Genomic DNA, 14,624 nt, shown 5'->3' with positions numbered 1-14,624 from the left:
GAAACATGAGGCCCAGATACTGATGAGATGATGAGGTCAAAGAGCTTCAGGAAGAGGATGTTGTGTGTAGCGCAGCTTGACGCAGGGCTGAGATGTGAGTGGAGCTGGGCCTGGATAAAGGTGGAGGTCTAAACAGACGTGAAGAGAGAGCAGTACAGCTTCCTGCTGTCACAGTATTTTAAATACATTGATAAGGCAGGGTATGCTAACTGCAGCCTCTGCTCCAATGAGATGACGTACAGCAACAAGGGCTCACGTGCTCTCATCACACTGCCAGACTCTGTTCTGGCAGGCCCTGAAGTAATGAGAGAGCGTTAAGGAGCCTGAACCTTCATGATTTCAATAATTGAACTGGATTGAATGCATATTAATTGTAAATTCATTTGTTCTCTCAGGTTCTAGATGACAGGAAATATTTCAACTTAAAGTACAAGTGTGTTCTCTTTGATAACACCACATGGATTTGGCAGCTTAAAATGGTTCATATGTTCATGTGCACATATAATAATAATAATAATAATAATAATAATAATAATAATAATAATAATTCTTTATTTTATATAGCGCTTTTCTAAGTACTCAAAGACGCTTTACAAGGTTCCATGCACACCATTCGCCCAGTCATACCGGTGGTGGTAAGCTACGTCTGTAGCCACAGCTGCCCTGGGGCAGACTGACATAAGTTGATTACATTCTTGTATTATCTGGTTCTGTTGATACTCTGGAAGTGTATGTCCAGGAGACTATTTGCTCAATTCTAAAATGTCTTTGTAACGCCTCTGTGTGTGTTTACTTTTTTCCTGCAGACGTCCAGCAGCTGTTGGTGGTTAAAGAAGAGGTTCCCTCTGAGCAGCAGGAGTGGAGCTCCAGTCTGGACCAGGAGGACCCAGAGCCCTCACATATTAAAGAAGAACAGGAGGACCCAGAGCCCTCACACATTAAAGAAGAACAGGAGGACCCAGAGCCCTCACACATTAAAGAAGAACAGGAGGACCCAGAGCCCTCACACATTAAAGAAGAACAGGAGGACCCAGAGCCCTCACACATTAAAGAAGAACAGGAGGACCCAGAGCCCTCACACATTAAAGAAGAACAGGAGGACCCAGAGCCCTCACACATTAAAGAAGAACAGGAGGACCCAGTGCCCTCACACATTAAAGAAGAACAGGAGGACCCAGAGCCCTCACACATTAAAGAAGAACAGGAGGACCCAGTGCCCTCACACATTAAAGAAGAACAGGAGGAACTCTGCATCAGTCAGGAAGGAGAGCAGCTTCAAGGTCTGGAGGAGGCTGATGTCAAGTTCTCATTCACTCCTGTGAAGAGTGAAGATGAAGAAGAGGAAGCTCAGTCCTCACAGCTTCATCAAAGACAAACTGAACAGATGGGAACAGACGCTGATGGAGAGGACTGTGGAGGACCAGAACCAGACAGGAACTTGGATCCAGATCGATATCCAGAACCAGATACTGATGAGAAGACTGGAGACTCTTCTGACACTGATGAGGGTGGTGAATGCAAGAAGACCAGAGAACCTCAGTCAGGTTTAAACTATGTGAAACCTGATGAAGTCCGTGTCAGTGATTCAAGATGTAGCGCTGGTGAGAAACGTTTTAGATGCTCTGAATGTGAGAGAACATTTGGCAGGAGACAACATCTGAAGATACACATGATAACCCACACAGGAGAAAAACCTTTCAGCTGCTCAGTCTGTAAGAAATCATTTAACCGGCATTCACATTTACAGAGCCACATGATAACCCACACAGGAGAAAAACCTTTCAGCTGCTCAGTCTGTAAGAAATCATTTAACCGGCATTCAACTTTACAGACACACATGAGAACCCACACAGGAGAAAAACCTTTCAGCTGCTCAGTCTGTAAGAAATCTTTTAACATTCGTTCAACTTTACAGACACACATGAGAACCCACACAGGAGAAAAACCTTTCAGCTGCTCAGTCTGTAAGAAATCTTTTAACCAGCATTCAAATTTACAGAAACACATGAGAACCCACACAGGAGAAAAACCTTTCAGCTGCTCAGTCTGTAAGACATATTTTAACCAGCGTTCACATTTACAGAGACACATGAGAACCCACACAGGAGAAAAACCTTTCAGCTGATCAGTTTGCTGTAATAGATTTGTGCGCAACAGATATCTAAAGGTCCACATGAAAACCCACACAGGAAACGATCCCCTTTAGCTGTTCTGGTTGCAGTAAAGTTTCCGTTTGTGATAAAAGCTTTCAGCACGAGTCACCTCTGAAGTTACACATGATTAACCGCGGTTCAACTCCACTGATTTCAATTCAAAAAGTTATTCACTGAATGAGCGCCAACTGTACAGTTTGAAATAGTTTTGATGATTATATTGATGATTGATTTGATGGTAATGTAAGTTTAAGACAATGGTTTTACCTGCATCTGTGCACAGTATATTGTATTTAAATGATTTCATCAATAAAAAGAAAAAGGTTTGTATTTCACTGGTTCATAGTTGTACATAGCACACTTTGTTCCTCAGGATTAAATCCATCAGTGACTGGAGTGTGACTCAATAGTTCTTTATCTTACTTGGCAGTTTTCACTCTTTGCTGCTGCCATTACTGGTATACAATTGTCATCTTGCCTGACACAAACTCATAAAAAGGTCCTTATAAAAAGCAATCTACACATTCTTTGGAGTCACAAACCAACAACATCCTGATCTCGATCTATAGTTCCTTCCAGTTGATTAACAGGCCGACACATTCCTGAATGTGTTCACAACTTGTCGATACTTTTTTAGATTGCCGGTGGCTTTTCTTGATCGTACCGTCATCTTATCCTCATCATTGTGCTCCCCAGGCCTCTTGTTCATGTGTATGAGCACTTTTACCAGCTCAACTTTAGGTAACCATGAAACAGGCCCCACCTTTGACTTCATCACACAGCTCCAACACAATATATCAGGATTGGTGCGGCAGCAAAGGGGTTGGACCTGATCACACCCGGCCCTCATACATTGTTACATAATGCTGTTTGGAAAATACTAAATGCTAAAAAATAGTGCGGAATGAAAAATCGATAGAGATTAAAACAAATAAAATGTCTGCGAATCAAAAGACATCAAGCTAAGTGATGCAGATCAATCAAATAAAAACAACTCACTTTGTTACGAGGGAAAAGTCAATAGCTCAATCATAGTTTTATTTTATGTCACTCTCACACGGAGCCATCTAAAAAATACATGTTACAGGGAGGAACTGACACAGAGCTCCAGTATGTATCCCACTATGACTACGTCCTCAGTGAACTCATAGAAGGGAACCTCCAGGTTTAGAGGAGCAGGTCCCTTTCTTATCCTTCCTGAAGCATCGTAGTGGGAGCCATGGCACGGACAGTAGTAGCCTCCGAAGTCTCCGGCGTTGGCGATGGGCACACAACCAAGATGGGTGCACACACCGAGGACGATGACCCAGCGGGGGTTAATCACTGTCCTTGTCATGCTCGGGGTCACGGAGCTCCGCCAGATTCACACCCTCCTCTGCTGCGATTTCCTTCTCTGTGCGGTGACGGACAAACGGGCTTTCCGCTCCACTTGAAGGTCATGTTTTTGCCTTCAGGGATGTCAGCGAGCTTGATCTCAATCTGCGATAAGGCCAGGACATCTGCTGATGCGCTCATTGAGGAGACAAACTGGGTGACCACCGTCTTGGCGGCATACACACCAACCACAGCGGTCGCTCCAGTGACGAGGTAAGAGAAGGACCTTCTCGCCTCGCTGCTCTCCTGGGAGGACTTGTTGGGGTCCGTAACCTCGGGGCGACGGTTGTCTGTAAAGTCAGGAATCTTGATATCTGTGTGGGCAAGGCGGATCCCCCCAGGAGCTGGAGAAGAAACACAAGATATAGTTTTTAAAAGGCATGAGCAGTTAATGGGCAAACTAAAATATTTGGTATCTTACAAAAAACATTTAAAGTAATGCTTCCCTGTCAGTGTCCTCCTACTTTAGGCTCAATTACTAGTAGATATAATAATGACTCGATGAATTGATCATGATTTGAATGATAAGGACATTTATAAAGAAACATTTGGGATTAAATGTATACTGATTCATATGTTGTATCCCAAACATTACTCGTTATATATGAATATCAATATCAATAACCAGTAATATACGTATTATGTAACACAAGAAGACCTCTCACCTGTATTGGCGTGTGAAAGCTCAACACAAGTACAGTACAGGGTCACATGTCAAGATCGATGTCATCGCTGTAACTGGTGTAAAGTAACGTTCGTGTTTCTGAGCTGTTAAATCTCCTTGGTCTATATTGATATACTTAAGACTTTTTAACCATAGTTGACCTTCTGTCAGGTTACAGCAACAAAGACAAAACAACAAAGTGTGTTATCATAATTATGCAGACGACACACAAATCTACATAACTATGTCACCAGGGGACTATAATCCCATACAAGGGCTGGGTAACTGCATTGAACAAATCAACAACTGGATGTGCCAGAATTTTCTTCAATTAAACAAAGATAAAACAGAAGTAATTGTTTTTGGTACCAAGGACGAACAATTGAAAATCACCGCTCAGCTTCAGTCACTGATGTTAAAACCCACAAACCAAGCCAGAAATCTAGGTGTAGTTATGGATTCAGATCTCAACCTGAACAGCCATATCAAGACAATTATATCAGCCTACTATCACCTGAAGAATATATCAAGGATAAGAGGACTTATGTCTCAACAGGATTTGGAAAAACTTGTCCACGCATTTATCTTCAGCAGACTGGACTACTGTAACGGTGTGTTTACAGGTCTCTGTAAAAAGTCCGTCAGAAAGCTGCAGCTGATTCAGAACGCTGCAGCTCGAGTCCTCACTAAGACCAGGAGGGTGGATCACATCACTCCAGTTCTGAGGTCTTTGCACTGGCTTCCTGTCCAACAAAGAATTGACTTTAAAATCCTGCTGTTGGTTTACAAAGCACTGAATGGTTTAGGGCCAAAATACATCTCTGATCTGATGCTACCTTATGAACCATCCCGACCCCTCAGGTCGTCTGGGACCGGTCTACTTTCTGTTCCCAGAGTCAGAACTAAACATGGAGAAGCAGCGTTCAGTTTTTCTGCTCCACATATCTGGAACAAAGTCCCAGAAAGCTGCAGGTCTGCTGAGACCCTCAGCTCATTTAAATCAAGATTGAAGACTTTTCTGTTTGCTGCTGCCTTTAATTGAAACACATTCAATTCATATATTAATCAATTTCCTGCATTTCTGCATTTTACTACTGTATTTTATTTCTTACACAGTTTTTTAATGTTTTAATGCAATGAATGTTCTTGTTTTTAAATCTCCTTTTCTTTTGCCTTATGTTTTGATGCTTTTAATGGTTTTATGTGAAGCACTTTGAATTACCGTGTTCTTGAAATTTTCTGTACAAATAAACTTGCCTTGCCTTACAGATGTCAGTTACAACACAGCTATTTACAGCTGGTCAGAGCAAGTTATTAGTACTAGCGTTAGTCTGGAGACATGAACGGCAATAAAATAGAGAAGCATAAAATGTACACGCTGTTAAAATGAACATGTTAATCAATCAGTATGAAGTCAGTATATTACGTTGCATCGTCACATCAGTACCACCGCAAACTCCGCCCGTTACATCCAACGTTATATTGCCACAAGTCGGCCTTACCAGCAGAAGGCACCAAGTCCTTGGCAGCAGAGTCCCTGCAGGCTTTTACCTGTCTGTTTTGTTGCCTGCAGGCAGTGGTGTATAAAGTACCCAAAAGCCATACTTGAGTAAAAGTAAAGATACCTTTCTGGAAAATTACTCCAGTAAAAGTAAAAGTCACCTATTAGAATACTACTTGAGTAAAAGTCTTAAAGTATCTGATATTTATTGTACTTAAGTATCAAAAGTAATTTTCTGATATTAAATGTACGTAAGTATTGAAAGTAAAAGTACAAGTAAATGCTGTTAATAAAAAAGCAAAGGGTCAGAATTTTGAGAATTATGAAGTTTATTCTTTTAAGTGCTGTGGCCACCATGACCAAGGACATGGAGCTGTGTTGACAATAATTGGGTTGGCTGTGATCCATCCAGGAGCAACAATGTTCAACATAATGTATTGTACATAAGTATACTTTTGCATCTACTATGAACTTATCATCATAATTCTCCAAAAAGCAATATGACACTATCAGTGGCGGGCCGTGCATTTTATACCTGGGCCTTCACTGTTGTCCTGCAGCTGAAATACCACCTTATAACCACATTGTGGCGCCACAGCTATTATTCATTTTTAATGCTGTAACTATGTACGTCTTCGTATTAAACCGTCTTCGTATTAAACCGTTCGGTACCAGTCGTTTGAATAATGCTCGAGCATTTAGAAAATGCAAAAGCCTACATTCAGGAAAATATAACACTCTCAGCTGGTCTGGCTGTGGGATCCACTGTCATTCCTTAATGACACGCCACGACCCAAAGAGATTATCATAGGATTATACTTTCACAACTTGAACGTTGAACGTACTGCTCTACAATGTCTTTCCTCGGCTCAGCACTCTATCATGGTGCAGCTCACTCAGTCAGAATGCATTTTGTTTGGCTGAGCTGCATCACGTGATGTGATTCACTACCCATCAGCCTCTGCTGGCTGTTAAGTTTTATTTATTTTTTTAATAGATATAGCTTTGTGATTCTGTTTAGGCCAGCAGAGAAGGCCTTGCAGGCCCTGACGGCCCACCACTGGATAACTGATTTCAGAGGTGTTCTGGGCCTATAGAATAACTTCAGTTTTGTCTGAGTTTAACATCAGGAAGTTGCAGGTGCAAGACAGCACAGAGAATCAGAATCGGATCAGTTTATTGCCATGGTATGTTGAACATACAAGGAATTTGACATGACGGGAGGTGCATAACATTTAACAACAATCAAAAGTGCAAAGTAGAAACATTAAAATTTACAGAAAAATATAAAAGTAAAATGTAAAATAAAGTGGAATATAAAAGTAAAATATAAAATAAAGTGCACAAACAAACAGATAACAGGACTATAAACAAGTGAGATGTAAGTGTAGTGTGAAAGTGTCGAGTGTCATAGAAGGGATGTGCAGGGGAGTGACCAGTAGGCAATTGTCCTGGGGATGACAGTCAGTGGGGGTCCCGGGCTCTGTTAATGAGCCCGACTGCCGACGGGAAGAAACTGTTCATGTGTCGTGAGGTCTTGACCCTGACAACAAGGGAACGCCCACAGCAGGCTCTGCTTAAAGCCAGAGGCCGTCACCCACTCAGGACATAAAACTGTCTGTCTGATTCCGTTATGATGTGGTGTGTTCATGGACACAAATGCAGACTCAGGACAGCAGAGTTATATTTCAAAAACCCAAGATTCTTTATTTCTCTCAGGCAGAGGAAAAGACAGGAAATAGCCAGTCAAGAGGAGGCGTCTCTACGCGCGGATCCAAGCCGGAAAGTGGCTAAATCCTCTGAGCGGCAGACGAAGCAGACAGGTAAACAGTCACGTCAAACACGGAGGCGCGTCCTCGTGCTCCGCTCCTAGCCGGAAAGTGGCTTGCAGGCAGGCTGGATCAACTGTGTGAAACCCGGGGCTCGACACAGGATAGCCAAGCCTTCACAGTTGATCTCCGATGAACGAACTGGAAGGCTTCTTCGTGCAGGTGAAAACCCGAGGCTCGACACTGGACAGCAGGTAAGTTGAACACAAAAACGGATTGTTAGTAAAGGAATCTCACAGAGTGAAAAAACCAGGTTGGTAAACGGACGGACTGACAACTGGGATGAGAGTGACAGGAGTATTTATGTCAGCTGGAGACGATCACAGGAGATGAGGCACAGCTGTGCCTGCTGAGAGTGGCATGGCAGTGGGCGGGACTCGTAGGAGGACACTACTGAGGGAAATACAGCAGAGTTAGACATAAATCCTCACAGATTCACTCAGGACATACAACTGTCTGTCTGTCTGACTCACTCAGGACATAAAACTGTCTGTCGAATTCACTCAGGCCATAAAACTGTCTGTCTGACTCACTCAGGACATAAAACAAAAGTTACGAATGTAACTACGGTTCTATGAATCCTGGATGACCGCCAGAGGCAGTGCTTCACACTGGATATCTTCCGTCTCGCGCATGCGCAGGTCGAATATTTATATCAACATCAACATTTATATCAACAATTGATGTCAACTTTGCCAGCTGGATAGGCCGGTTTATATGTGAACGTATCAACACCCTTGGGAGAAACACTGTATTAGGCCACAAAGTGACACCCAAGCCATCTGAGTTCCACCTCAGACACGATTTTTCCACTGACAGGGCATGCAGCTCACCCCCACATTGAGCTGAATTGACGGCAAGGAGAAAACCGTTTTGCCGATAGCCATCTCAGCTCTGCCTGTGCCAGGGGTTCAAAAGGAGACCAGCATAAGGTGTCCAGTACCAAGGGTAGGTCCCATGCAGGGGAGACCGGCCCTTATCTAGGAGGGACTGTAGAAACTCAGTACAGCAGGCACAGGGCGTTGTACTGGGACCTTGTTCTGAGCCGCACACCAGTCGGAGAACAGCTTCCACCTGTTTTTGTACTGCAGGCAGGTAGACCGCGCACTGGCATTCAGAATAGTCAGTCAGACTGGTTCTATGCAGCCACTCAGCATCCGGTCGGGCCCTCCCGTGACCCATAGTTGAAGGCGGCAGGGATTGGAATGCCAAATCCGACCTTCCAATTGCGACAGGAGATCCCTCCTGTCGGGGAAGAACTCTGACAAGCTTGTAGCAAAATCAAAGGGAATGGTGGAAAGGCATAAAGAAGATCCTCTAGCCACGTGTGAGCCAGGGCATCTTGACCCAGAGGGCTGGTCCTCTCCGTCAGGGAGACCCAGTGGGGGCAGCGGGTCGACACGTCTGGATGCAGCCGCCACTCTCACGGTGGAGGCTTGTGACGGAACAGGAAAACCACAACCTGGTTTCGTTCTCCTGGTGGGTACATTGCCCACAGGCTGGTCAGGCGAGGGGCCTCCCAAGTCAGAAGGGCACGGTGATCCCCGTAGCAACTTCTGCAGATCTGGTGCCCCATTGATAGTTTATGGGAAATCACAGCAGAGGTGTTGTCCAACCGGACAAGCACATGCTCTCCCTTCAAATATGGAAGGAAGTGCTTGAGCGCTAGCTCTAGAACCTCGACCTGCGGTCTTTCAGCAGACAACTGCCCCGAGGCTGTCCTGTTCTGTCACACTGCACCCCGCCTTGAGAGGCAGGTATCTGTTGTGACAATCTCCTGGTGGAATGGAACCGAGCCCCTGGGGCTCGGTTCCTGGGACACTTCGCCAGATATGCACTCCCTCCATGGGGATAGTGAATAGGCACTGCTTCGATAATATTATTGCCCTGTATCTGTGCCACTTGGCATCCAAGTGAAGGCTGTTCAGCCATCTGCAAACCCAAGGGAACGACAGTTGAGGCAGCTGTCAGTTTACCCAATAGTCGGAGAAAAGGATGTAGGGCAACCGTCTGCCCCCTCGGAAGGGGGAGAGGTTGTGGGGGTTGTTGGCCACATGCTGGGGCGACTGACAGGCCCTCATAGGGCCACACTAATGAAGGTTATGCTCTGAGAAGGGCTCAGGTAGCTCCTCTCCATGTTCACCTTGAGGCCCACCGGGCCACGTGTGAGAAGGCGAGCAGTGTCCTGTGGCGCCTGAAGCCGGGATGACGCCTAGGTCAGCCAGTCGTCTAAGTACGGCAGTATGTTCACGCCCTGTGATTGCAGGGGGAAAGGACAGCAGTAACACACCTTGAGAACACCCATGGTGAGATGGGAGAGTCCAAATGGCAGCACCCAGGACTGAAAGTGGCGGCCTTAAAAGGCGAAATGTAGAAACTGCCTGTGGTGATGCACCATGGGAACATGGGAATAGGCGTCGATAGACGGGAACCACTCTCCCTTGGAAATCTGCTGCTGGGAGAAAGAACCCCGACAGCCGGCCCGGAGACATCTCCTGGCCCCCCTGCCGGGGGGACGTAGGTAGGGTTGTATAGGTATAACTAGATTAACTAGAGCGGAAGCGCTCTGCCAACGGTTATAGAAAACAATGTTAATCGATCTTACCGATTGCTGTCATCACGACTTAGGTGGCCCTTATCAGACTGGTGACGACCGATGATAGGGGCGTCCACCAGTCCGGGGCTCGATGTCCGAACGGCGAACACACCGTTCCCTCCGAAGAGGGACAGCTCGTCGCAGCCTTTGGAGGGCGAGAGAACCGCAACTCCGACCGGTGGTCACAAGGCTACAGCGACGAGCTCTAATATGTCTTGATCGTAGACACATCCTTGTTTATGCTACCATGGTAGCTAACCTGCGTAGCGAGAAGATGAAAAAGGACTGAACTCAGGATGACACCGGAACTTATAGACGACGGGGGTCATCCGAGGTCACACGTGACTTTGTTGATATAAATATTCGACCTGCGCATGCGCGAGACGGAAGATATCCAGTGTGAAGCACTGCCTCCGGCGGTCAGTAAGGATGAAATAGAACCCAGATGATGTGACTACTGATGAGGTGAGGATGTTGTCTGGACTCTGGTGTATCTCATAATTCTCACACTTATTTGAGGGCACACTGATTGAGGGCACGTCAGGTTATTTGTGCCCTCATTTACAAGAGGTGCAAACCTCAATCTGTTTGGCCTCTCAGGTGATGGGTCTGTGCATGTAATCTGAACTCTGGTGTGTCTAATAATGCTGACTTTTGTTAAAAGAGGGCACACTGATTGAGTCTCGTTTTTTGCCACCTCTTTTACAAGAGGTGGAAAACCTCAATCTGTTTGGCCTCTCAGGTGATGGGTCTCTCCCCTTGGGTCTCTCCTGGATGGTTCTTCTAGAGGGCAGAGGCTTTGGTGGAGGCCTGCTTTCACCATTTGCGACCTCTTTTACAAGAGGTGGGAGCCTCACTCTGCTTGGCCTCTCATATTTATGTTAATTATAATCATTCTTTTTTGACGGACTAGATTAAGCTTTTATTTAGCAGTTCTACATTTTGACTTTATAACATACTACACTAGAAGTTGTTTATGACAGGTAAAGGCATACTAGTTAAAAACTTTCTTGTGATGTATTTTTTTTTGGCATAATATACTACATGTTTTGACATTTTTATAGCCGATTATACTTAACATGTCTTTATTAAATACTATACTCTGACTTGGCAAATTATACATTGACCTACTATATTGAAATACTATATAACGGCATACTATACTGTAATATTTGTATGACTCTTTTATGGCATACTATACTATTGTTTATATTTTATGTCAAATTATGCTGTGATAGCTCAATGACATTATTATGGTATACTTTACTATATCATTAATAACATCGTATGGTATACAACAGACTATACTATCATATATTCTGACATTTTCTAGGACTCTTTTATGTCATACTTAATAAACACAATAATCAAATCAGGACAGCTTTTGCAGTATTGACGTTCCCTTTCCCTGAGTTTGTAGCATCCTCTGCTCCTCTTACATCTCGTCTCGTAGGTGGATCAGCTGCTTCCAAAAAGCCTCCTTGTTGCTCTCAAGCTGCTCCTCCAGCATTTCCATGCAAAAATTTTTTTTACAGACACAATCATTCAAATATAAAATAATTTTATTAAAAATCGAAATCAACGTGACTGTTGATTGTGTCCAGACGGTAGATGACCTTGATGTCCTCGTCTCCATTCAGTTTTCCGCTCCTCCCCAAACACCTTGTGCCTTTTCTCTGAGAACCAACAAAGAAGACTGGACAACGAAGATCTGGTGAATAAAAGTCTAAATCAAGTCAGCATTTTAAGTTGCATTCATTTCAAGTTGAACGTTTGCTCTGATTGTCTCTGATTTTATAACAATTAAGCTAGAAACTGAAAACTGTTTGGCTAGTTTGTCTTTCCCCGTTATCACCAAGAATGGACAATGTTTAAACCCTTGTTCACTGTTGTGTTGATTGTGATTTAAATTATTATCTGAGATTCAATTTACATTTTGGTTTTTTTGCATTCATGGTGATACAACTATTTATTCATTCATGCGACATCCCTTCAGGATGAATATGTTCAGGAGTTTGTCCTGATGTAGAGAACATGATCGGGCATTACGGGGACCAAAAAGAGGAAAAAGGGCTTCGACCTGAGAGGGTCCTAAAACCAACATGAAGTCTTAGTATGGAGGCAGTTTTGATATACATGAAGATATAAAAGTTGGAATGGTGTTTGCATCTTATTCAATTTTCATATTTTTTCTTCCTCTCATACTTCTTATAAGTTGTAGCAAACAGAAACGGGTAAGAATTTCAAAAGTCGGTGTTAAGTCTTATGTGGTAACAGTTTCTGTTTTAGTGGAGCTAGGAGTGTCTCGTTAAAAACTTGAAAGAGGAGATACATTTAGAGATCTTGAGCGTCATAGTAATATCAATCACTTGTTGTATTTTCCTGTATAAAATAGTTTGGTGACAACATCATCATCAAAATGATGAAAAAACATGGTCCCGTTTAGCTCTACCTCGGGTAAGCCGGAGTAAACTATGGGAGGATTCAGTCAAGTCCTCTTTTTATGAAGCTGCACACAACACGCTCGTGTTTCTTCCCTTTTGCATCATTTTCACAAACACATAAATACAAAAGACTCTGAGGCAAAGTGGCATTTCTCTCTTTTATTAGATTATAATCCGCAGAGCTTAAAATATTAAATTGCTTTTAACTTAGTTAATAATTAAAATACATAAAAACGAGAGCCAGAACTGAAGAACCCTGCACAAAAAAAAGAAGAAAAAAAAATTAAATAAATAAAATTATAAACCCAATCCTCCTCCATACAAAGGCTATGTCTGAGAGAACCCGCTTGCGATTCTTTGTACAGTAAAGTCCAAGCAGACTGTGCATTTTCTATACATGTGTAATGATACCATTATTGTTATTATTTCTGAACTAGTTTTACTCTGATAATCTTTTTAAAAAAGCAAATTTTAAACGGGACAGGTAAAAAATAATAAACCAGGAGTGGAGAATTTGAGTTCTGCACTGGGAGTACAGCCGACTGTTACACAGCAGAGCAGCTCCACATCATCTACTCCCACCCCTCACTCCGTCTCCATCTGGGCCTGCAGACATTACCTCATGTCTTTGTCCTTCTGTGCTGCTGAAGTGGGTGTCGGTGGTGGTTCAAGTGGCTGCTGCTATGCTGAGCACCAGCACGCAACTCTGATTCAGCCTCATGTTGGCACCAGTCTGTCTCGACTCTCTCATCAGATTAAATATCTATCATACAATCTTTATATTTTCTTCTCCATCGCCCTGTTTCTGTTGTCTTGTCTTTGTGTTTGCTGCCCTCTACAGGTGGACTCTGGGACATGTCTGTTAGGGGTACACCAGGCGATGATGTGACTATACTGTAGTTAAACGCGATCAACATCGGCCATATGAAGGGCTGAGCAGTCTGGTGACCAAGGAACAGAGAATGAAAAAAAGAAAGAGACTAACTTCTCTCTGGCAGCAGTGACATATTCTCTTAGGTCCTGAGTAGGAAGCGCTTCAATCATCCCCCACATAAACAATCCAAACAGTGATTGGCTAGTATCGGCCCGCCAGGCAGTAACGTGGCTCCCTACTGGCCAGCGTAGTGGCTGCAGGAGGAGGGAGGGAGGAGCCTGCAGGTGAGGAGAAATGCCTCTTCTCCTCACATTAACAACGCTGTACACTAGCAGGTTGAAGCAAAGCAGAAACCCCTTCCTGTACTGTACGGTAGGTCAAGGATACAGGGAGGTGAAGGGCCACGCTGCACCCCTCCCCACAACAAAAAATAAAACCGAATTAAACTTCAAAAAATAAAAAAGTGAAATAAAACCAAAAATAAAACATACACATACTTTTTTCTTCCTAGTTTAAATTGCAGAGAAGATGGGAGGGATTTTCCCCTGGGAGGAATGCTCACGCCAATTCCTGCTGGCGTGACAAACTCCTCCCCGCTACCCCAAACCCCTCAAAAACCCTTCCCCCCCCCCCTTCCTTCCGGCTGGTTGGTTGGTTGGTGTCATAGCGAAATATAAGGGTAGTGGAAGGTCTTTAAGTCCTGCTGGCACCAAGGAAGGGGGCCAGGCTGTCTTTCCTTCTCTCCTCTATCTTATCTTCAATCACCCCCGGGGCTGCTGTCTCACCGCCGCCCCCCGCTCATCTCTCCGTCACGTGGTTTTGTGAAGAAGGGGAGGGCGCCAAGGCCGGAGCGGAGGGGGCTGGGGTGGGTGCGGCGGGCGGGACGGGGGTGCAGAGAACTTCGGACAGGTCGTCCATGATACAGGTCTCCTTGGGGTCAACCAGGTTGAATTCCCTTACGAAAATGATGAAATGTGCATACAGAGTGTTCAAGTGGCCCTGCAGCTCCAGAGCCACTGTCTCTTTAAAGTGCGCCCAGTAGAGGTGAGCCAGCACGTGGAACAGGTACCGGCAGATCTTCTTCACCAAGGACTCAAAGGAGTTGGGGAACTCTTTGCCTGGAGGGAGAGAAAGAGAAGGAAACAAAACCAGACAGGAGAGACTGGATTAGGCACAGGAATCAGCATGA

General features: G+C 44.3%; 1 protein-coding gene and 1 pseudogene across 5 annotated transcripts in view; both read right to left on the bottom strand.

The window, feature by feature from the left end:
• Positions 1-3,234: 3,234 nt before the first annotated feature.
• Positions 3,235-11,633, bottom strand: LOC306784974 (cytochrome b-c1 complex subunit Rieske, mitochondrial-like; annotated as a pseudogene). Its single transcript has 2 exons — positions 11,557-11,633; positions 3,235-3,927 (listed from the first exon to the last, which is right to left on the bottom strand). The product of its transcript is annotated as a cytochrome b-c1 complex subunit Rieske, mitochondrial-like (transcript).
• A 2,437-nt stretch (positions 11,634-14,070) lies between these two features.
• mob2a (MOB kinase activator 2a) overlaps positions 14,071-14,624 on the bottom strand; it is a 50,481-nt gene continuing 49,927 nt past the window's right edge. For all 4 annotated transcript variants that reach the window (XM_079273038.1, XM_079273037.1, XM_079273036.1 and 1 more), the window contains exon 5: positions 14,071-14,553. In XM_079273038.1, coding sequence (XP_079129164.1) covers positions 14,234-14,553 — 320 coding nt within the window. In that variant the 3' untranslated portion in view covers positions 14,071-14,233. The remainder of the gene's footprint in view (positions 14,554-14,624) is intronic.

Source organism: Melanostigma gelatinosum (assembly GCF_949748355.1).
Source record: "Melanostigma gelatinosum genome assembly, chromosome: 1".
NCBI lineage: Eukaryota > Metazoa > Chordata > Actinopteri > Perciformes > Zoarcidae > Melanostigma > Melanostigma gelatinosum.
The sequence above is the reverse complement of the archived record's forward strand: the minus strand, read 5'-3'. Positions and strand labels throughout refer to the sequence as shown.